This window comes from Mizuhopecten yessoensis, unplaced genomic scaffold (genome assembly GCF_002113885.1).
Source record: "Mizuhopecten yessoensis strain PY_sf001 unplaced genomic scaffold, ASM211388v2 scaffold8841, whole genome shotgun sequence".
NCBI classification, from domain to species: Eukaryota; Metazoa; Mollusca; class Bivalvia; order Pectinida; family Pectinidae; genus Mizuhopecten; species Mizuhopecten yessoensis.
In genome coordinates this window covers 1425614-1448647 of record NW_018407749.1, presented here as the reverse complement: position 1 = coordinate 1448647, position 23034 = coordinate 1425614, and the positions used below count along the sequence as shown (strand labels likewise).

The following is a 23034-nucleotide window of genomic DNA, read 5'->3' as shown; positions in this document are numbered from 1 at the left end:
TCAATAACAGAACCAGAGATTTATGTACTTGTAAATACTACTAGCAAGGACAACGTGTACTTTTCTGACAGTATGTAACATATGAAAGTTGTATGTCAAAAGAATTCATGATATTTATTGAAAAAATTGTTGATAGATACAATGGAGAAATTAGTCACTTTTCTCATTCTATTGTCAATATGCAAGTCCTTGATTAATACTGAGCAAATCTGGCCCTCTGGTTCAACGATGTAGGATCCATGTCTTTTCGGTGCAGTGCATGTATTGCTGCTAACGGCGGACATAACCGATATTGACGTTATGAACTTGCTCAGGATACACTTCGTTTTTTGTTGTACCGTCGGAATGAAAGTGGTGTTCTTTAGACAATTTTGAATACACTGGTCTTTTATCTTTGATGAAATGTGTCTTTTACAATTCTGAAGCAAGTTGCTATGGTAAGTTTTGAAGTTATTGCTTTACATAATTGTTTTATCTATTCGGCATATATTGTGTGTATTTGGGGGATTATGAAAAAAATTCAGATGAAAGATACTGATGATGAATTGATAAGAATGGGTTGAGTTCCTAGTTGACAATATTTTTGCTGAGTTTGGAGGTGTGATTTTGGAGGTGTGATTTTACAAGATTGCTGGCTTTCATTTTAGAGCAAAACCGTGCCCCTCTCCTATCCAGTTCTTATTTATACGGGACTGAATTTATTTAAGAACTGATCAGGACTGGTAACAAATACCTTTCCTAGTGTTTCAATTCCACTTTCAGATATGGTATTGGCGATGTCCCGTCTTCAAAAACCCCCCATAAATGTATTGACCACGTCGATCGTACTTGATGAAGGAAAGACTCCTCTGTATCAATTGCTCTCCTCGACCTCACTTACAACATGACCAACAGGGACGGCTTGATATTAAGATGTACGATAAACATGTCATTGTTTTTATTTTCCTATCATGAACTTGCTTCACAAACCTACGTTGTTTACCTACCGCACGAGCTTACTGCATACACGGGGAAGTAATTGAATTACCTTAATCAGCATTTTCTTCCTGGTCCGATACTGGTTAAGGAACATATGGATAATTATGTTTTTAGGTCACCTGAGCTTTGCTCAAGTGACCTATTCCGATCACTTTCCGTCCGTCGTCGTCTCGGGCGACGTGCGTCGAGCGTAAACTTTTTACATTTTCAACTTCTTTCAATTATCTTTGGTATTTGAGGCTATAGAATTGTAAAATTGGGATTCCTACCCCAACCCCTGGGGCCAGGGTGGGGCCCTAAAGGGAAAATTAACCAATATTTAAAACATATTATTCTTCAGAATCAGAGGTACTACAGTTATTCTCTCTACATGGATGGAAATATCATCAGGGGCTTTATTGAAATTGTTAATTTCAGGACCCCCGAGCTATCCGTTCTCCCTTGGGGAGGGGTAAAAGTTTACTATAGTTTATATAGGGAAATAACACTTTTAGGTATATTTTTGCAATTTTCTGTAGGAAATTATTCTTACTTGGGGAGAATTATCCTTGGAGGAAGATGGTTTTAAAATGTAAAATTGGTATTCCTACCCCAAACCTAGGGGCTGGGGCGCCCAAAGGGAAAATTAACCAATATTTCAAAAATCTTCTTCTCATGACTCAGAGGTACCGCAGTCATTTTCAGTGCATGGATAGAAAGATCATCCGCTTTATTGAAATTTTCAATTTCAGGACCCCTGAGCCATCCGTTCCCCCTTGGGGAGGGGGTAAAGTTTACTATAGTTTATATAGGGAAATAACACTTTTGGGTATATTTTATCCATTTTCAGCAAAAAATTGTTCAAACTTGGTCAGAATCATCTTTGGTGGATAACATTGTAAAATTGGATGTCTTGCCCCATCCCCAGGGGCTAGGGCGGGGCCCTAAACGGGACATTTACCAATATTTTAAAATTCTTATACTTTGAAGACATGACAAGTATTGTATTTCACTTAGTTTACATGCTGATTTCCACATCACATCCAAACAATAAAATAAAGCTACCAGTACCTATGCTATAACTCAGGTGACCGCTAAGGTCCTTGGGCCTCGTGTTATGTATACTGACCACAACGAACTACACATGGAAAAATATCAATAAATAATCAGTCATTTTGATTGACGTCTTGTAACTTGCAGAAATAACAGAATACAGTCAATAAGCGGCGTCGAACATGGAAAACGGTATTTAGCTTCAGGTAACTTAAAACTCTTAAATTTGAATAATTTTCACCGAAACGAGGTTTTGGGCTTGCATTTTAAGTTTGAGAATCGGAATGGTTTCATGAATACATGCCATGGTATTATTAATTCGTATTCAACTATTTTATTTTCAAACGACTCCTTAATAATCTACGGGTACAGAATAATAATATTTGGCCAATAGCAAGCTCAGATGAAGAGCTTTCAAGTTAATTAAAATGAATGATCATCACCACAGAGGTGATATGTGTTTAAAAACACGATTAAGCGACCTTTTCTGAATAATCAAAAGGTTTAGGGTGTTGATATTTAGTCAGTAGCATGCCCAGATTTGTTCAAATGAATGACCTTCACGCATATTTATGGTGGCAGGGATTTTGTTTGTATTGAAAGCATTTATATGACATCTTCTGAGTACCAAAAAGGCCTTAAGGTTTTCGACCAAAAGCATGCTAACAAGACCCAATTATTAATTTTTATCAAAATTTCTACCGGCTGAGTGTCTTCTGGCAATTAGATATACATGTATCTGTATTCTGTTGAACCTAAAATTCACGACGCTTTCTCTTTTGTATGTTATAAAAAAAAAATCTGCATAACAGACTAGGACAGTTGGTACTTATTGAGTATAGCAACAGTGATAATGGATACGAGAAAGGTTCGGAGCTTTAGTAAGACAATACAAGTGAAAATCACGGACGCTTGTCGTCATAAGTCTTAATGTATTGTTATTATTTAGCATACAACTACAAACGTCGCTATCTAAATAATTCTGAACAATCATTCTATTTTTATCAATATGTTCTATAATATTTCCAAACCCTATAACGTGCAATCCCTTTTATAGCATCGGCGTTGATTCGCGCCTTACTTAATGTATCAACATCATAACCATATGCATGATTATATATTATGGATTTACGTTTTCCTAATTGTGTGCAATATATATATATATAATATGATTCACCGGTACCAGCATTTGGACACGGTCCATTTTCAATGCATTATCAGCAGGGAAAGCCAAGAGTATTCCAACAGAGGACTCCAATAAAGCAGCAGTGTCCCGGTAAAGTATGGAGCATTTCTTATTCATGATTGTCACTGTTCTTCTATGTAGTAACGTTGGCGGTGCGACTACAATGGGATATACTAAATTACTATTACAAGATTTGTTTCAAAACTATTCCAAAGACATCCGACCAGTAGAGGACCAATCGAAAGCCGTGACTGTAAACATGAACCTTGATGTTGTCTCCATCAACGACTTTGACGAAGTAGCTGGAACAATATCGGTGGTCATCATCTTGTACATTTCTTGGACTGACGAAAGTTTGGTTTGGAATTCAACCTCGTATGGAAACACAACTGTATTGACGATTACACAGAGGAAACTTTGGCTTCCCAAAATGTTCTTATGCAATCCAGCAGATTCATTTCAACCGATTGCCAGTAATCACTTCAAAGTCAATGTAATAGCAAATGGAACTGTATTATGGACACCTGGTGCTTTGTTGAAAGCAACATGTACACCGGATGTTTCTAGTTTCCCATTTGACCAACAAACATGCACACTATCAGTGAGCCCATGGGGATACTCGACCAAAGAGGTGAATCTGAATATACCTTCTACATCTGTTTTTTTCACTTATTTTTATAAAAATACTGAATGGGATGTGATAGGATCAGCTACAACGCGTTGGTCGCAATCATTTGACATGGCATATTACTATGTAACTATCAAAAGACGTCATATGAATTTTATTGTGAGTGTTGTGATACCAATCATCATGTTAGCTTTTGTGAACCCGTTCGTTTTTATTCTACCATTTGACTCAGGAGAGCGGGCGTCATACAGTATCACAGTGTTACTAGCTTTCACGGTGTATATGACGGTAGTAAGTGACCGGATGCCAGCTTCATCAGAACCTATGTCTTTTATTTCTTACTACCTTCTTGCAATGGTTGGCATCAGTGTAGTCATAGTAACGATGAATACATTTCAAATGAGAACATACAGTAAACACGATGCCGACGAACCGGTTCCTGAATGGGTGAGGAAAGCTTATATGCACATTCAAAATATATTTCGAGGGAAACAGATACAAGCTAATGAGCAATATGAAAGGCCTGCTTTTACCGACGGTAAAGCAAACAACGGATTGGAAAACAAGGGAACACAACCAATGAATATGGAGTCTTCAAACAGGAGTATCGACAAATTCTACGCCAGTATATTACCTGTATCACAGGTAAAAGAGAAAGTTAAGGCTGACACCGTCTCCGTAGTTACCGACCATCAACCAGAGGTAGTGACTTGGCACATGGTGGCGAAGATAGTTGATAAGTTTTACTTCGTCCTGTTTTTGGCAGCCACTGCCATTGCAACTGTTGCATATTTCATCAGAGTAAATTAAATCTTATATAAATAGGAAGCGAATTAAATGGGTGAGTGCAAAGTGTTTTTAATTGTGTCCCAGCGTATAGCTTTCACTTAACCAGATTAACAACTGTAGGATACACTCTCGCTTGACAGTATAGTGCTTCTCTTCATAACTGCACAGATATTCCTTTTAAATTACATCTAAGGCCAGAACAACTTTCCATATCAATCTGTTTTAACACGCTTCATGTACCAAACGTGTGTGGAACTACGTGACAGCCAAGTGAGCGTATGGCATGGTGCGGCGTCCGTCGTCGGTCCGTCGTCGGTCCGTCGTCCGTCGTCGGTCCGTTCGTCCGGCGTCAACTTTTTACTCTAAACAACTTCTTCAAAATAACCAAAAGGCCCAGGCTGATGATATTTGGTCAGTAGCATGCACGGATGAAGGGCTACCAAGATTGTTCACATGAATGACTTTGACCAAATTTCAAATTCACAGGGGTCGAATGTCGTAAAATCTTCAAACAATTTCTTCTCAATAACCAAAAGGCTCAGGGTACTGATATTGGGCTTGTAGCATGCTGGGATGAAGGGCTACACAGTTTGTTTAAATAAATCACCTTGACCCACTTTAAAGGTCACAGGGGTCAAATATGTTAAAATCTTCAATTTACTTCTTAATAACCATAGGACCCAGGGTACTGATATTGGGCATGTGGCATGCTGGGATGAAGGGCTACCAAGTTTGTTCAAATGAATGACATTGACCCTCTTTCAAGGTGGCAGGGGTCAACTGTCGTAAAATCTTCTAACCACTTTTCAATAAACAAAAGGCTCATGGTACTGAAATTTGGCCTGTAGCGTGCTGGGATGAAGGGCTACCAAGTTTGTTCAAATGAATGACCTTGACCCACTTCCAACCTAATGTTCTTGTTCGACATTCAAGGTCACAGTCGTCATATGTTTTAATCTTTTATTAGGTTCTTATGAATCAAAGACTGTAGCCGTATTTTAGTCCACTTTTAAGATTACAATTGTGAGATTAATACCAGGTGAGCGATGCAGGCCCATTGGGCCTCTTGTATTGATATATGTGGAATCTTCCACAAGGAGGATACTGTTCGTTTCTGTCTTAGTTGTTCCAAATTACTGATAGATTCTGTGGAAGACTACGCCAAACTATGGGTTTAACGAGAGTGTGATCAATTGGATTCACTTGCAAAGTGGGTTAAATTATTAGGTCTACCTTTCAAAAGAATTACCAGTCTTAAATCCGAATTAAAAACTGAAAACAATCTGCATGAATACGTAGTTTTTTCGTCAGACAAATTTAAAAACGGTCATAAAAGAAGAAGACTTGCTTGATGAACGAGAATGCAATGCACTTACTATTTTGTTGAAGACATTGAACTAGTCATCGTGGCATCGTGAGTTTTCCCATCCTTAATATAATAGTATATCCTATAGTGTTTACATTTCACAGTAGCTAACCTCATAAAAGCTATTTGCTCTATCTCATTTTCGCTACCAGATTTTTCAATAAGTGATGATTTTGTCTTTGAATAACAAGACATTCGAGAACTGCTTGCGTTTATTGAAGACTCTAGAATGATTACTTATAGCTTCCAATATCCGTCTCGTTACCTTTGGTATGGCAATAACGGTCACTCATCTCTGTAGTACCTGTAATTTCTCTCCTCGGGTGCATGTCTGCATACTTTCCTAGCTTCCGAATCAACATTTCAGACTCGTGTACTTATGGGGTTTAGTTGATTTCCTAATCCAGAACCTGGTCCATGCAGAAGCGTTCTATTGGCAAATTACTAAGTTAGGGGTTTCTACATGAGAGACTTAAATGCACACTGAAGAATTGTGCGATTTTTCGAGCTCCACTTTTTTGGGAATTAAGTGTCTACAACCATTAAAGACTTGTTAACACGACTTAAACCGTTGTGACCTACATACTTTCCTGAATTTGACAACACTAGTCTGACTGGTACCACATGTGGAACAGATTAAATTTAGGATCACGTAGTTGCGCCTTTGACTTTTTTTCTTAGAGTTACTTTGTTCCTCCTTTTTATCGACCGGGAGTTTGGTCTTTGTCCATGTGTTCTGTGATATGTTATATTTTTCATTTGCTAATACAGGCGCACCTGCTGAGATGTCGGCGTTAAATATACTTGCGTCATTCTAAAGATTCCCCTACCGTTTGCGTGAACCATTATTTATACTTGACCATGAATTCTATGCTGTAACCACTTTTTTGTTACTCACAGAATCTATATAATACCGTCAGTCAATAACGTCTAAGCATTGAAAACGGTTGTGATTTTATGTATCTCAAAACTTTCAATAATTTATCACCTTAACCAGAAGTTGGGCTCGAGCACGGAACCAGAGTTTGAGCATGGGAATGGGTTTCTCTCCTCCCCCGATAGCAGAGGAACAGGGCCCAATAAGGATAACAGAGGTGAAACTTTCAATATTCCTTTTCTATACTTATAAAAGGATTTTTATGCAGAGATATATCCAAAATATAGATATAATTTCAGTATGATATAAAAAATACGTCGCCATGATTGCTTATATAACCAATTCAAGTTAGGGATGCAAGCCCTTTTAGGTAGCAGTGTACAGTAGCGTACGGTACCATGGGTGATACTTTTGTACAATGAATAACCCCTGTTATATTACATGTATCAAAGGTTTAAAAAAATCAACTCTAAAATTGGCATATATATGATGAATTGGACTATGTGGGCTTCACATTTTAAAAGAAAATCGAATTTGGCTTGAGACTACATTTTTGGCCATTTACGAATCTGTGTCTACACAACAAAAGCTAGCTTTTCATATAGTCTATTTTTGTACTCAGCACATATGTAAATATTGTGAAAAATCTAGTTTGACGACCTATGCTTAAACGTGAGCATCTGTGACCGAGTAGGTGATATTTAATTTAAGAAAGGTTTTAAGAAAGAAAAAAACATTACTTGCGTGGGTCAAATTTTGGGTTAAAAAATCATGTATTTTTGGCGTTTTTTTTGCGTTTTTTGATGTGGTAACCATGGTTTTCACAAGTCGCAAATCTGGTGAAATCACTTTTTGAAAAAATATTCATTCTAAAAAACCCGTGTTCAAAATGTAGTTTATAAATATATATATATATATGTAGGTGTGTTGTGCAGGATGATTCCGCTATCCATGTTTATCTGAGACATGCCCATTTTTTTTTAGGATCAAGCCATTGCTACTGTACTCTGCCACCTTAGCCTCTTGTTATTCACATGAAATAAATATTTGTCTGAATAATTGCACACGGCTATTTGCCATTAATAGCGTACAAAGGAACAATAGAAATGAACAGAAGCACCTTTGACGCCATTAGAAGTCCAAATACATTATTATTAAGCGAACAAATCACAAGAGACCTTATCTCAACAGTCACTCATTCAATACAAACGCTCCCTATTAGTCAATACGGTATATACAATTTAGGAAAAACACCACTTAATTGTCATCTCTTTATCGTATCGACTTGCCTAGAATTACATTGTAAAACATCATTGATTAGTCTTTGTTTTCTTAATCATGTTAAATGTGTACATTCTAATAACAATGACACCGCATTAACACCACATATAAATACTGGGGGGAATATTGATTGAACTTCCATTTAGAACGTTTGTTGGTCAATGCTGTCAAAACACGTGATAGGAAGAATGGTATGATACTGATGATACGCCAGGACCAGCCTTTTGGACAAGTCCGTCATCTGTCAAAGCAGCATTAGTGTTGATAGTCCAGGGTATTTTAACAGAGGATTTGAAAAACAAAAGGAGCGTTTCATTTTCTCGTTTCTAACAGTTCTGTGCAGTAAGGTTGCCGATGCGACTACAACGACATTTGGTAAATTACTATTACAAGATTTGTTTCAAAACTTTTCAAAGACCTCCGACCAGGATGCCGTTTTACGACGCGTACGTAAATTTAGGGGTACTTCGATGGTAATGTCGACGGCCTTTTTATTACTTTATATTCCATGTAATTCTGCATTTATTTATTAAAATTTAATGAAGCCCATTGTGATGAAATTGAACGAAATTTTAATTTCATAAATACGAATTTTTATTTCACAATACTGCCCGGGGCATACAATTTTCGTTAGCTGATTTTGAAGATATAATAAAATATCCCACTTAATAGTTATTCCGATCGTTTTTCATGTTTAATTCGCATTTGTGCGAATTTTCTATTCATTTTAAGAAAAGTACGAAAGTAATACGAAATAAAAATGTGGGAAATTCTTTTTCACGGTATATCATTTTTTTTTAACATTTCCGATTGACTTTAAAATGATTTAAAGAAAAACATGTATAAATGTATGATAGATGTTGTATACAATGACGTGCCGTACATTTAAGTCTGCTACGTCAGGTTCCTTTAGGGTTGTATGCTATTTTACTGTTTTGTTTTCAATAATTTCACTGTCCTCGTTTTTTGTCCCATTTAAACGACATTTTATGTACATCTGCAGAATTATCCAACGCTTCCGTTATCACCAATTTCTCAGTTTTTCATCCATAATTAGTTAATTGGCCATTGTGTCCTATAGGAAAGACGTCAACAGTTAATTTGATGTACAGATGAAAAGTGATATCTCAATAACAGAACCAGAGAATTATGTACATACTACTACCAAGGACGTAGAATATCAAAATTGGATGTCAAACGAATTCATGACATTTAATGAAAAAAATGTTGATAGATGCAATTGAGAAATGACGTAACATGAAAGGCTTATGACGCGCCACTAACGTATTTCAATAAATGAGAAATTAATTAATTATAATCTACAAAAATAATTACGAACGGCTGTGTCATTTCGTCCGTCCTGTCTTTGGATTCCCAGAGTTTACATTACCCGACCTCGGCGCATTTCTTGCAAATATTTTGGTAATTGAAAAACAAAAATATGAAAATGTGTTGAAAACGATTTGATACCCATATAACTGCCATTAGTAGAGAACCCGGTACGGTAGCTATCGCTTTGTGAAGCTGTTCCCCGACCGACCAGAACCCTACCACTGAGATCTAGACAATCCCACAGCCTCATGAGTCATGTCCATGTAGATTATGCAAAGATTCTAGGTTCGAAAAGGAAAGCAACGACAAGAAATTCAAAGCCGATGAAACTTATGTTTGAAGGTAAATATACGTTTATCCGCCCTCTTGACTGTTTAATATTGTTGTGGTGCTTCTATTACAACACGTCGTAAGTCTGTCATATTTTGTTTGTTTTTTTGAAGATGATACACTTTTACTGTGTTGCATCTTTATAATAACAATACTTACACGATTAATGGGCTTAAGTTAGACTACTGGTAAAAGCTCACCTCAAGAGTTCACGGTACCTTCAAATCGAATAGTTTATTGTTTTATTACTAACATGTGCCCTGTGTTTTACTCTGTCCGCTGTCATTATTCGATTAAAGAGTTTCGTTGAGCTATTGATACAAAATAATGTCCGAGTTGCAAATTTGATATCATTATTTTTTTGTAAAATGATGAAAATCCTCGCAATTGATATTTCCATGCCTAAAACCTCAACAATATTAAGTTGTATCAAAGTTATACTTTATACAAAAACAAGGTACTAAGTACCTTTTCTGTAAAAGCTATGGAACAAAATGACAAATCTGCGCGAACGGACGGTAAAAAACCGGATTGGATAACAAAGGGCAACAATCCATGAATCTGGAACCTTCAAAAATGAATAATGATATATTCACGCCAGCATACTACCTGTATCACAGGTAAACGAAACAGTCATGGTGGCGAAGATAGCTGATAAGTTCTACTTCGTCCTGTTTTTGTCCGTCATTGGCATTGCAACTGTAACATAGTTCATCAAAGTAAATTGAGTAGGACATATCCTCTAAATGAATCAAAGGGCTGGCGCTTGATACGTTTTTGAACGTTTCACATATTATGTGTGTAACATTCAGCTAGGAAGGCTAATAACTTAATTACTGAGTTTCTTTATCCTTTCAGTATGTTCACAAATTATTGCAGAAACGATACTGTTGTATCCAACGTCAAATGCAGCTGAAAAGTCAAGCACGACGAGCAACGCTCAGCACTTGTTATCCAATGCAGCGGCTATGTCAGTATGTACACGTAGGAGGGACGTATCAGTAGAGTTTCGCATGCAGTAGGCCGGTTGCGTTTGTCATGGAGTCTGTTTGCATGGAGATGAACCTTTAAACGCCGGAACACAATCTTTCCAGGATCTGAGACAGATAAGGTATATTTGATACTGGACGGTAGTTCTATAACCCCTACTTGTTCAATCGAACATGTACCTTCTTGAAACACATCGGAACCTTTGACTTAGCCAATGATTTGTTCATTACTGATTTAATCAAAAGAAGCAGGGCTTCAGGACATTGCTTCAATAGGTCTGTTGAGAGCGCATCCAGCTCACACGACTTCGAATTCGAGGTCATGATGATATTGCACAACACGTCCAGGGTTGTTGGTGAGAGTTTTGTCAATCAATTTTTATGTCAGCAGTCATGACATAGATATCGCTGTCCGCAATAGAGTTCACTTCGCCAATATTTTGCCTGACCGTGCTGATTTTATTCAGAACGTAATCACTAAACTTGTTTGAGCAATCTTTTTCAGAAATACAACTTGGTAGGATGATTTCACGTTTCTGACCCATTATGTTTTTGGTGAGTCTAAAAAGCTGTCTATTGTCCTTTCCTCATTCTGTGATTCTTTGTGAATATTGAGCCTTCTTAGATTGAATGAGAAGTGAACCAACTAGATGGTATTGTTCCCTATAAATCTGTAAGTGAACGGTTGATTTAGTCCTTCGCCACCGTCTATCCACTTTTCTGCAGTTCTGCGTTAATCACACCACGGCGCATTCGGTCTCATAGTTATCACCTTAGTCTGTAGAGATGCATGTTCTCTATACGCACACCCATCGGCTGGACTAGAGGGGAGTCCGACAAGGTATGGTAACATGGAACTGTTTAATGCCCAAGTGTATCATACATTGATGAAAATGTGGACTTTTGTTAGCACGTTTCCAAAATGCATGATTATTTGGCCTGATAATAACACACAACAATTTCTCGAAGTAAGCTGAAGACGTCAACCAGTTTCAAATACTGAGATCAAACTTTTTTTGTCGAATTCATAAGCAAGAAACGAGACTTACTTTAAAAAGTGTCCGTTGAACGATATGATGGAAGTATAGAACATGATTTTGTAGCCACCATTTTCATATATCCAAATATGATACCAACTCGTTAGGGCCTTTGTGGAAATGTAGTCATCTTGTTTATTAGGCCATATTACGTTTTCTCCCATCTCTGCGAAAAAAGATCAATGTGTCCTATGTGAAATACCAATGAGGGATACGAGTATTCCACACAGGTGTACATGGTGACCTATACTATTATATGGCGTCACAATTGAAAACGCGTCAAACGTCAATTGACCGACCGTGAAGTGTACCGTACTATTTTCTGTTCTTACCAAATATGGCATTATAGTTTGTGTATACGGTAACTGGAAACTTTGCTCTTCTTAGTGTTGCATTTGTATTGTATGTGGCCTAGTTTACTTAAATGTCGGTTAAGATATAGGAGAAAAAGAATCAATTATTGTATGTAGGTGTGTTGGATATTAATATGCTATCCTAGGGTGAAGCATTTGATGCCAGAACCCCACAACTCTCCTAAAAGAGTTATCTACACAACCGGTCAAGGACAGATTTAAATTTCCCAGGGTTATGACTACGTGATCTTCCATTCATAACAAGTGTATGACGTCATGTCTACAATACATTGACGTCACATCAACAATAGCAGATCACGGTAGAAGGCAGAAAGCGATTTCTTAGTCACAAATTATATTTGGGAAAGAAAACAACAATCGTTTCCCTGTTTTGGGAGTGGGACAGAAAAATCTCAACCCACGAGAAAAATTCTTAAACTCTGGCTTTTGGCAAAGATTTGACCTAGACATTTATAAATCCAACCCCTTAAGTTAAGATTGGTCTGTCCTACGTCCAAGGCGGGTAAAGATTACCTTAATCTTAGTTGATCAATACGTTAAATATAAATTTAAATACCATTTACTTTTGATCAGTTTGGCTGTATTGATTTCAAATTATTTCCTTGTGTATAGAGTTTCTTCCGTTTCTTCCTGATATCAATTGATTGTCATTATAATTACTGTACAGTGTATATTCTACTACAATATTGATCACAAATATGGACTCGGCATTCAATTACAAGTTAAATAAGACATTTAGATAAATATTGTCTGTATTAATTTTCTTGACAGGGATGTTTGTTTCGTTTGTTAATCAATTATTTCACTTCAAACACGTGATTGGAAGGGGATGGGTCGATGCTAGTAATGGTACCCCAGGTTAAGCTTTTAGTCATGGCCCATTATTCATTAAATCATCAGTGGTGGAAGCCGAGGGTATTTCAACATCGGAGTTGAATTGCACAGCATTGCATTGTAACAAGATGAAACATTTCTTGTTTTTGCTTTTTACTGTTTTTCTATGCAGTAACATTGTCGACACGACAACAATGGGATTTAGTAAATTACTATTACAAGATTTGTTTCAAAACTATTCCAAAGACATCCGACCAGTAGAGGACCAATCGAAAGCCGTGACTGTAAACATGGACCTTGATGTTGTCTCCATCAACGACTTTGACGAAGTAGCTGGAACAATATCGGTGGTCATCATCTTGTACATTTCTTGGACTGACGAAAGTTTGGTTTGGAATTCCACCTCGTATGGAAACACAACTGAATTGACGTTTACACAGAAGAAGATTTGGTTACCCAAAATGTTTTTATGCAATCCGGCCGATTTATTTCTACCCATTAGTAGCAAACATTTCAAAGTCAAAGTAACGTCAAACGGCAATGTATTTTGGTTACCTGGTGCTTTGCTGAAAGCAACATGTACGCCGGATGTTTCTAGTTTCCCGTTTGACCAACAAACATGCACACTATCAGTGAGCCCATGGGGATACTCGAGCAAAGAGGTGAATCTGAATATACCTTCCCAAACTGTTTTTTTCACTTATTTTTATAAAAATACTGAATGGGATGTGATAGGATCAGCTACAACGCGTTGGTCGGGATCATTTGACATTGCATATTACTATATAACTATCAAAAGACGTCATATGAATTTTCTTGTGAGTGTTGTGATACCAATCATCATGTTAGCTTTTGTGAACCCGTTCGTTTTTATTCTACCATTTGATTCAGGTGAGCGGGCGTCGTACAGTATCACAGTGTTATTGGCATTCACTGTGTATATGACGGTAGTAAGTGACCGGATGCCAGCTTCATCGGAACCTATGTCTTTTATTTCTTACTATCTTCTCTCATTGGTTGGCATCAGTGTAGTCATAGTAACGATGAATATTTTTCAAATGAGAACATACAGTAAACATGATACCGACGAGCCGGTTCCTGCATGGCTAAGGCAAGTGTATTTGCATATCCAAAATATATTTCGAGGTAAAAAAGTAACAGCTGAGGAACAAAAAATCAAACTTGCTTTTACCGACGGTAAAGCAAACAACGGATTGGATAACAAAGGGACACAGAATCTGGAATCTTCCAAAAGAAATGGTGACTTATTTTACGCTAGCATTTTACCTGTATCACAGGGAAACGAGAAAGTTAACACTGAGACCGTGTCCATGGTTACCGAGCATCAACCGGAAGTAGTGACTTGGCACATGGTGGCGAAAACAATTGATAAGATGTACTTTGTCCTGTTTTTGGGTTTGACTTGCGTTGCAACTGCCGTATATTTCATCAATGCAAATTGAATCGTCCATAGTTAACGAAATGAATTTAATTTCATGTTCAGGTAGGTTTATAAAAGAACAGCTCGGCTTAAAACTAATAAGGATGTTAATCATTATCATTTTATACAATAGAGATGTTGTAATGTTTTGTCACTGGAAAAAAGTAATCATGGATTTGAATAACTTTTGCAAATTTCGTATCATATATGTCAAGAACTCAAGTTTTCTACTGATATTAGATTCGACGCCATTTGACTGTAGGATAAACGTGACGTCATTCATTTATTCACAAATATTTTATAGTTTTCTTTCTTAGCTCGATTCGTGTTTTTTTGTCAATAACATGTTTCAAGTATAATGCTATGCAGAGGTTATATACATATTTTTCATTCTGATATGAATATATTATCGAAACAGACTGGAGCATATTTCTTTATCGGGTATCGAAGAATAGCATTATTAACAAAGAATGAAATATGGACGTAATGACGTCAAAGACAAAACGTAGAACTGCTCATATTGATGAAGTAGCAGGTAGAAGATTGCCATGTGTTTTCGATATTACCAAATGCAACTGTCGTGTTCTCTGCATTAACCATGTGCAACAGATTTTTGTTTAAAGAGATGTGTTTTTTGAGTATATATTTCAGATGGAAAATCGATCATTTTCGTTTGTTATTTTCTGGCGACTTACATGGACTTACTATGTAGCAATGATGATGTCGAATCCTAGCCTGTATATTTTGTTATGTTATATCTTTATGACATATATATTTACATGTCTATAATAAAGCCTCTTTCCTTATGTATTTCAGTTTGTCTTACTTCAATTAACGCTTTTCAAATTCCACGTCCACTAGTAATATACAGAACACACAGGAAGCAAAGTTAAATTATTTGATCTGGTGTCATAACTCTTGGACTTTTATCATTGTTGTACGGGGGATACCACGGTACACAACTCTTCATTTTCGTTAAAATGGTACATATTTAGAAAATCGATGTCAATAATACTATTTGTCATTTAGTTGTCAGAAATTTAATTTAAGTTGGATACAAATTCATAGAAATTATTAATCTCTCTAGGTGACATCAGATAATGGTTGTTTTTACTTTGATTCCTCCTACACTGATTAGAGATAACGTGTGTGGTCTCTGCTCGTTTAACGATGGCGCTTATTGCATTGCTATGGAGGACCTTGATTCACAAGGCCGTTATCTGGGTGAAAATTGATGCCAATGTCTATATACAATGTATAAGAGGTTTGCCTACCAGCCTACCTAGCCACCTAGCCACCCACTTCACCTACCTACCGGGCCCTCATCAGGCAGTAGCAGATTACTCGGACAGTAGAAGACTCTAAAATGGAATTCTCTGCTGCGAAAGAATGTGCATTTGCGTTTTTGCGCATTCAACTTTCCAAAGCTTGAACTGCTGCATCAATACTGCCTACAAGGATAGTAATATTATTTATTGATTGCCGGGGCGAAGACAGAATGTTTATAATTTTAAGATTAAATTACGTTCATACCTCATTTTGACTTCATGTAATAGTTTTGCGTCAGATTTAATAAATTGTGATCAATTTCATATGAATACATGAGCCTGAAAAATGTGTCAACAACTATATACAAATTTTGCGGAACTTTATATACACATTTTTTAAAGTAACCAATTTTCACATCCATTTAAAAAATAATAAATGCGTATTTCATTCGACGCACTGATGACATGTTTCGTTTTTGACATTGATTAATCACTAAAAGTATCCTTTTGATGTGTCATTTTGTAATTAGTAACTGGATTTTGTCTTACTAGATTCAGAAGTTCAATATTATGTAAAGATAGTGTATAGATTGGTGTGGTGAAAACAATAAATTTCACAAAAAATCGCATATTATGTAAATTCGAATGGTTGATCGATTACTTCAAAAAGACGAGCACACGAACACGGTATGGAATTAAAAAATTTAGTTAATAGAAAATAGTTTCTCACAAGAGCAAATCTTGAAAATTTAAATAATATGGTTGTAATTATATTTTACAGATCATGATGCGGTCGATGTAGTTTCCCATTTTACCAACATTTCTTTCAGTGCAACAAAAGCGCCGCTGATTATTTGATTTAAGATGTTCAGTGTATTTTACAAAGAAGTGATAGTAATGCCGTATTTGTCACCAAACAATAGGCAAGGTTTCAATCCATGTTTAATCGTCAGTTATATGTGTATCTGCTGGCGAGCGAATTGAGGTATATACATTTTTCATATAGATTATCCTCTATTTTTATTTTTTCTCTAAGCAACAAATGTCTCATTGGTTCATGACAGAATATTTATAGTTCCATCATTATGACAGTCAGATTATTTATTTTCATAAAGGTTCATTCACAAATATCACATTTCCGGCCAAAGTCGGATTTCAATTTCGTAGGCTGCATGGAAGGAATGGGCGCTAAGGTAATCGAACAATTTGAATATTGAAACCCTATTGAAACCTTCCGTCTGTTCCCAAGTTGCTGTTGATGTTTGAATTATTTTTTTCGCCTAGCTATGGTTAACCGGTTACATGCTAAATATAAAAAGGTCAATCGATAAATATAACATATAAACACAGACAGTAACTTACGAATAATAACATACATGTATCTCACAGTGGCGAGATTCCTTTGTATGTTACAGTTGGATGCAGTTCAACTCTACTTTCATTTTCCTACATAAAAAGGAAATTTTGGAATTCATATATATCACTGAAAAAATGTTTTGTTCATTTTACAATTTAACGATGAACCTAATTCGTTTGTACATATTAGCAGCTCATGAACGTCAAAATTTCGGAGGCTTTAAACGTCAAAAACGAAAAGTTTTAAACCAAAAGTTGTTTATTTTTAACAATAGTGTAGCAATTTTTAACCATATAAAGAAAACATATATGTTTAGAATTTTAATCATGCATGCCATACGAAGTAACATCGCAAATGCAGGACAACTCGGAAAGTCGAGTGAATTTCTAACCCGTTCAACAGAAGTCTCTCTGTTTACATTAACAGTATATCATTTATCGATGAACGCCACTGGCATGTTGCCAGCTAGGAGAGTTGAATATTTAGAACACAAACAACAGACAAACGATCGCTATAAATGATGTGTAGCGCGCGGCAGTTTGTTGATTTGCAGGCAATTGTGTTGAGAACGGCTAAGCATTGCTTGTGGAATTTCTGACGACTCGAGGTAAGCCTGTGTTAATATTTCACACTATTTTTGCCTATATGCTAAAATCATATATACTAAAGCATTTAGAGTGTCGACTGTTGAAGGAACTGTGTATTGTTTTTTATTCACTGTTTGGCTATGTCATATTAAATGCCTGCATGATCACAGTTGCTTGAATCGACCTTCATCTGACATCTTTAGCAAGACTGTTATGTTATGTACTATCTGGCATATAACAAAATGGCATGCAGTCAGTTGTTTTCCCCAAGGGCGATAACTGGTACGTAGTAGCCTTGCTCAAGTCTAAAAGTTTTTTTATTTTATAATTTTTTGGTGGTGAAGGTTCAATGGATTCAAACAACTGCATTCAAGATACAAACGTACATTAAAAATATTAACTATCTTCAGTGAATTGTGTTTTAGACACGGTAAATTATCAAGTGCTATTTTTGTGAGGATACGTTATGATGTCTGACTAGATAACATAACAGGAGTGTTATACTTAAGATTTATATTATTCTCAACACAATATTATCCGAAACTGCAGGTAAGTTTGCATTAAAACTGAGAGTTCAAAAGGAAAAAAGGAAGGTAATTAAATGAGATTACAGCTAGTAATGTAATATTAAAAAGGGTAACATTTTATATAGCAATTCAGCAGGTGGATGAATTGATATTTTGCGATTAACCTTTAGTGCATGTTTTACTAATCTTCGTTACACATTTTAAATACTCTAATATTCTAGAAGGAAACAGATTTATTTAAAAGTAAATATCGATTTAAATATTTAATAATTAACATCTTATTATGCATTTCTACAGGTACCTTACAGATGTCTGCGAAAAACGTTCAACCCATAATATTTCTATCGCATGGGGCTGGTCCTTCATTTTACATCGATGCCAAACAGGCACCAAACTTGAAAGGTCTAGACAAAGATTCAAAAGCAGCGGCAGTTTTAAAAAGCTTTGTATCAGACCATCAAATCAAGAGTCCTAAGGCGCTGGTAGTTCTGAGTGCGCACTGGCAGGAGAAGACATGTTCTGTCAACATAAATGAGCAGCATTCCCTATTATATGACTACGGCGGCTTTCCTCAAGAGACATACCAGCTTCAATGGCCAGTAGTCGGGGATCTAGGCGTGGCCAGGAGGGTCAAGGAATTGTTGGAGGCAGGGGGATTCGCCTGTAAAGAGGAAAACAAGCGAGGATTAGACCATGGTGTATTTGTGCCTTTGAAATTAGTGTTCCCAGAAGCTAATGTTCCAGGTAAGATGTAGGAAAAGAAGATTTGATAAACCATGTATCAAACAAACATTATCTTAATTATGAGTATCCAGTTGATCAATGTAAGTAATGTCATATATAAATGTATGTACGTCCCTGAAATACGTCCACCCTCCCTCGCCCTAATACTTTATCCTGGATCTGTAATTGTGTTATATATGAATACTTTTCTGTTTTATTTTTTTGTAAAACATTTAATAGAAATTTATATAAAACCTACAAGTTTAGAAGAAAAATAAATAAAAAAAATGTACATAAATATAAATGGGGGGCGATTTGGGAGAACTTCTTACATGATTATATAAAGCATGCATTGTTTGCCCGGCTATTGGAAGACTGATTAAGCTTATGCGTCGTGAACGTAATTTTCAGAATGTGAAGAAATAAATAAAAAAAATCCTGTAATATATTTAAAATTAAAATAAAGTAGTATTTTCAGCATATACCTGATGAATGTTGAACCCATTAGGATTGCTGTGGCATGTCTTTATTAACGATGATTGTTTTAAAAACTTGATTATTTAATTCTATAAGGAAAATAAGGAATCCAAAAATAAATATTTCTCTTTTTCTTTTGTCAAATGCAAACAGAAAATTAATTACTGGTGCAGAATGACATTGCCTTACTGATATATGCTGCTTTCAAATACAGTGATACATTTGTGTGTCCTCTTCAAAAGAGGTGTTCACATCTATGAAACTGATTTAATATATTTGATGAAAGTGATTATGACTAGTTTAGATAAACCATTGCAATTTGAAAGATACACTAGCATGAGTCAGGACAGGGGAGAGCATTCAGGCAAATTTGTGTTGTTAGATAATGCGTATTTAGTTCGTTTAAAGGGAGGTAAATCCTACACTCGTCACAAGAATGATGAAAACATTGACATAAATCTTGTAAATTAGAACAAGCAAATCATTTCAGGATATTATTTTAAATGAACAAAGGAAAATGTCCATAAAATACCGATGGTGTAGGAAATATTTGCTCGTATACACGTAGAAGGATATAAAACTCAGACCATGTGAAAAATCCGGGAATTGAATAAAACACGTTGTTGTTTCCTTTTTACTAGTGATACAAGTGTCACTCCTTAAGAGTTTGGACATGGCTGAGCATCTGAAGATTGGCGAGGCGCTGTCAGACCTAAGTAAAGAGAATATACTAGTAATCGGTAGTGGGTTCGCTACACATGGAGGATTGTCTACCGGTGGTCTGGTGTGGGCAAAACCGTTCAAGGAATGGATTCATGATGTCGTGTCGAACTCAAAACATAGCGCTGCTGAAAGAAAACAAAAGTTCCTGGATTATAAGAAAGTGGAGACATTTTCAAAAGCGCATCCTGCCATTGAACACTTCCTCCCCATTGCAATATGTTGTGCTGCAAGCGGATACCAGGCAGCTGAAATATTATTTTCTGAATTTTCAATAGGTTGTCTGTTGAATGATCATTACAGGTTTCCAGCAAAATAAATATCAGAAATATATCCTTATAAAGTTATTATCTCATTGCACAGTATTTTTAATCGATAGTCAAATTATCCTCTTAAATACTAGTCCTCAAGAATGGCTGAATGAATCGTAACCAAATTATTGTAATACTGATGCTTAATACTTCAATGGCGTTAATGATGCTAGTGCCAACCCGCAATCCCTTCCCCTCACTTTATGAAATAACAGGACAAAAAACGGGGAACTCTTTAAACATTTAAGTTGAAGCATACCAAACATGTCAATTCAATATTTTTCGTAATGAGATCGTTTGCATCAGTTTTCAAATATCACTGAAATTCAATGTCCTAGCATTTTATTACGCTTTATTTGATTGAAATCATTCATTACTAGGCCCTCTCCTTGAAATCATTGAATATCATAACCGTGCAACATAACGGTGTATTTATTACATTATGTGTTCATTCTTTTATATGAATGATTTTTCCACATATGCAGGAACCACATTAGAATGTGCCAGCAAGGAGATCAAACCCCTATTGACTGTGCTAGCATTATTCTATAAAGTGTACATGGCTATTAGAGATAAGTACTCTGTTGTTTATGATTTTATTAACCAAAGTGATTATACGTGTATACACTTAATTTAGGCCATGTAATATACATGTATAATATAAATACTTGCCTAAGAAGTTTAGCAGTGGTATGTTATAAGTAATTGGATTTTATCCGCCTTTATCTGCGTCGCTTTCAGAAACATGAAGTGTTATAATCCTCGTATATATTCGACAGAGATCGAGTCCCTTAGTCTTTCTACATGTCAGGTCCTGGTGGACTCTGCTGGTGGCCTATCTAGCTGGAATGAATTCTTGCAGTGTTTACTTGAAATGCTGTAATGTATTCTGGCAATATTTACATGGAATACTAGTTAAAGAATCAATCAACATAAATTATCTGTTGCTTTCTTAATCATGGAAACGTAACATGAAATACTAGTTAAAGAATCAATAAACATCAATTACCTTTTGCTTTTTGAATTCTGGCATTGTTCACATGAAAAACAAGTTAAAGAAGAAAGAAAGATAAATAACCCAGCTGTTGCTTTTTGGAACTCTTCATATATCGATTTAAGTTCTTTTGTGACCTTTAGTACCACTGATGAAACCTAAAGGGACGCAATGGCCAAAATGTGAAGTAAAAAGCTTTGTTGGGATCCCAGAATGTAATTACTATTTTGTTTATTAGTGAAACTTGACTTCGTATATCTAGAGATTATTTTATCTACATTTGGGGAACATCTGGGGGCATACAACATGTTAAGTTCCCTTTTTAACACATTAATGTCTCAGAGCATGCCCAATCCCTAAATAAAAGTGGACAGATTTTTGCAAAAGCTAGACAGAGACCGGAAAAGGAGGGTTAGTCCTTAACCAACTAATCCTGAAATACGGCTTGACTTACATCCGCTGAACAGCGTAGGCTGGCAAAAAGGTCAAGTGAGCTTATACCATGATATTATATCAGTCATCTTTAGGTCCATTTCCAACAACTACTTTTACAGCTAGTCCAGATCGGCCTTGTAGTAACCAATGTTATAACTTTGGCTGTCTCTTCACACAGTTATTTCACATGCTTTGTTTTACATCTTTTACTTAGTACGGTCAATCCTGTATTAAAGTATCCTGGTGGTTTGTTTCTGTGTTTCGTTGACCACAGAACCAGATAATGATCAAGGTACGTATTAGATATCATTCCTATGTGAAGGAATTATCTATGATTATTTATGGCTTTAAATCAGCATTCGATAAAAAATACAAGCAGGGCGGAAATTTTGGCCTGATTATAACATTTATTCTAAGACTTTCGTGCCGTTGTTTCTTTGACTTTCCTACTATTAAAATAAAACTTGAAAAATTGATCTCATTCATGATACTTATGTTTAATGGGTTAGCTCTTCATCCTTCTGGAGTACACACAATTCGTTGGTATAAAAGTATTATCTGGAACTGGTTAAACCCCAAAAATGTCGATCTTTATTCCATAATTATTAGAAAAAATAAAACATGGCTTTTGCCCGACGAAAAAATGCTGGACATAGATGTATCGCTAATTTACTTAAGTTCTGACTTTATCATATAATCGAATAAAAATTATTCAGGTTCACCCCCTGAAATATGGTATAGCCACCCAAAGTCTCAATGCGCTAGTAAGTCATACTTAAAGACCCCAATTAAATATCGAAATTCCCATATGATATTTAGACATATTGAACTTGTGTATCAGTTATTAACATGGTAGATAACGACATTAACTCGGTGTGCCAGCAGGCATTGAGGTTGATGTCTTCCTCACTATAACATGTCGGTCTCTTTTGAGTACGAATTGTATGCTGCGTAATGACATATTATCTAAAGTTCATTAATAAACCCAGGTCGTGCAGAATTTAGTTTATCTTCTACTAGCTGTCGAGAAGCATACCTGCTTCAAACCAAGATGGCTGTGGCTTTGGGAAAAAACACGAATAAAATAACATATTTTACCGTATAGAATATAAAACAAAGAGTAAAACAGCCTTCGTTTTTCTCTTTCACAATCTGATAAAT

The 23034-nt window shown here is 36.0% G+C and overlaps 2 protein-coding genes across 2 annotated transcripts; both read left to right on the top strand.

The window, feature by feature from the left end:
• The first annotated feature begins 3359 nt into the window (after positions 1–3359).
• LOC110456776 (acetylcholine receptor subunit alpha-like) lies at positions 3360–4634 on the top strand. The gene has a single exon (XM_021507734.1). The coding sequence runs from the start codon at positions 3360–3362 to the stop codon at positions 4632–4634; it is 1275 nt and encodes a 424-aa protein (XP_021363409.1).
• Positions 4635–17550: 12916 nt separating this feature from the next.
• On the top strand, positions 17551–20467 carry LOC110456793 (4,5-DOPA dioxygenase extradiol-like). Its single transcript, XM_021507754.1, has 3 exons — positions 17551–17706; positions 18511–18957; positions 20055–20467. Exons 2-3 carry the CDS (start codon positions 18522–18524, stop codon positions 20450–20452), a joined length of 834 nt encoding a protein of 277 aa, XP_021363429.1. The 5' UTR covers positions 17551–17706; positions 18511–18521; the 3' UTR covers positions 20453–20467.
• The last annotated feature ends 2567 nt before the right edge of the window (positions 20468–23034 follow it).

Excerpts from the sequence above, each read along its gene's own strand:
- LOC110456776 (XM_021507734.1), top strand. The coding sequence starts at position 3,360 with ATGGGATATACTAAATTACTATTACAAGATTTGTTTCAAAACTATTCC.
- LOC110456793 (XM_021507754.1), top strand. The coding sequence starts at position 18,522 with ATGTCTGCGAAAAACGTTCAACCCATAATATTTCTATCGCATGGGGCT. Across the intron at positions 18,958-20,054 it reads CCCAGAAGCTAATGTTCCAG|TGATACAAGTGTCACTCCTT; the intron begins GTAAGATGTAGG and ends CCTTTTTACTAG.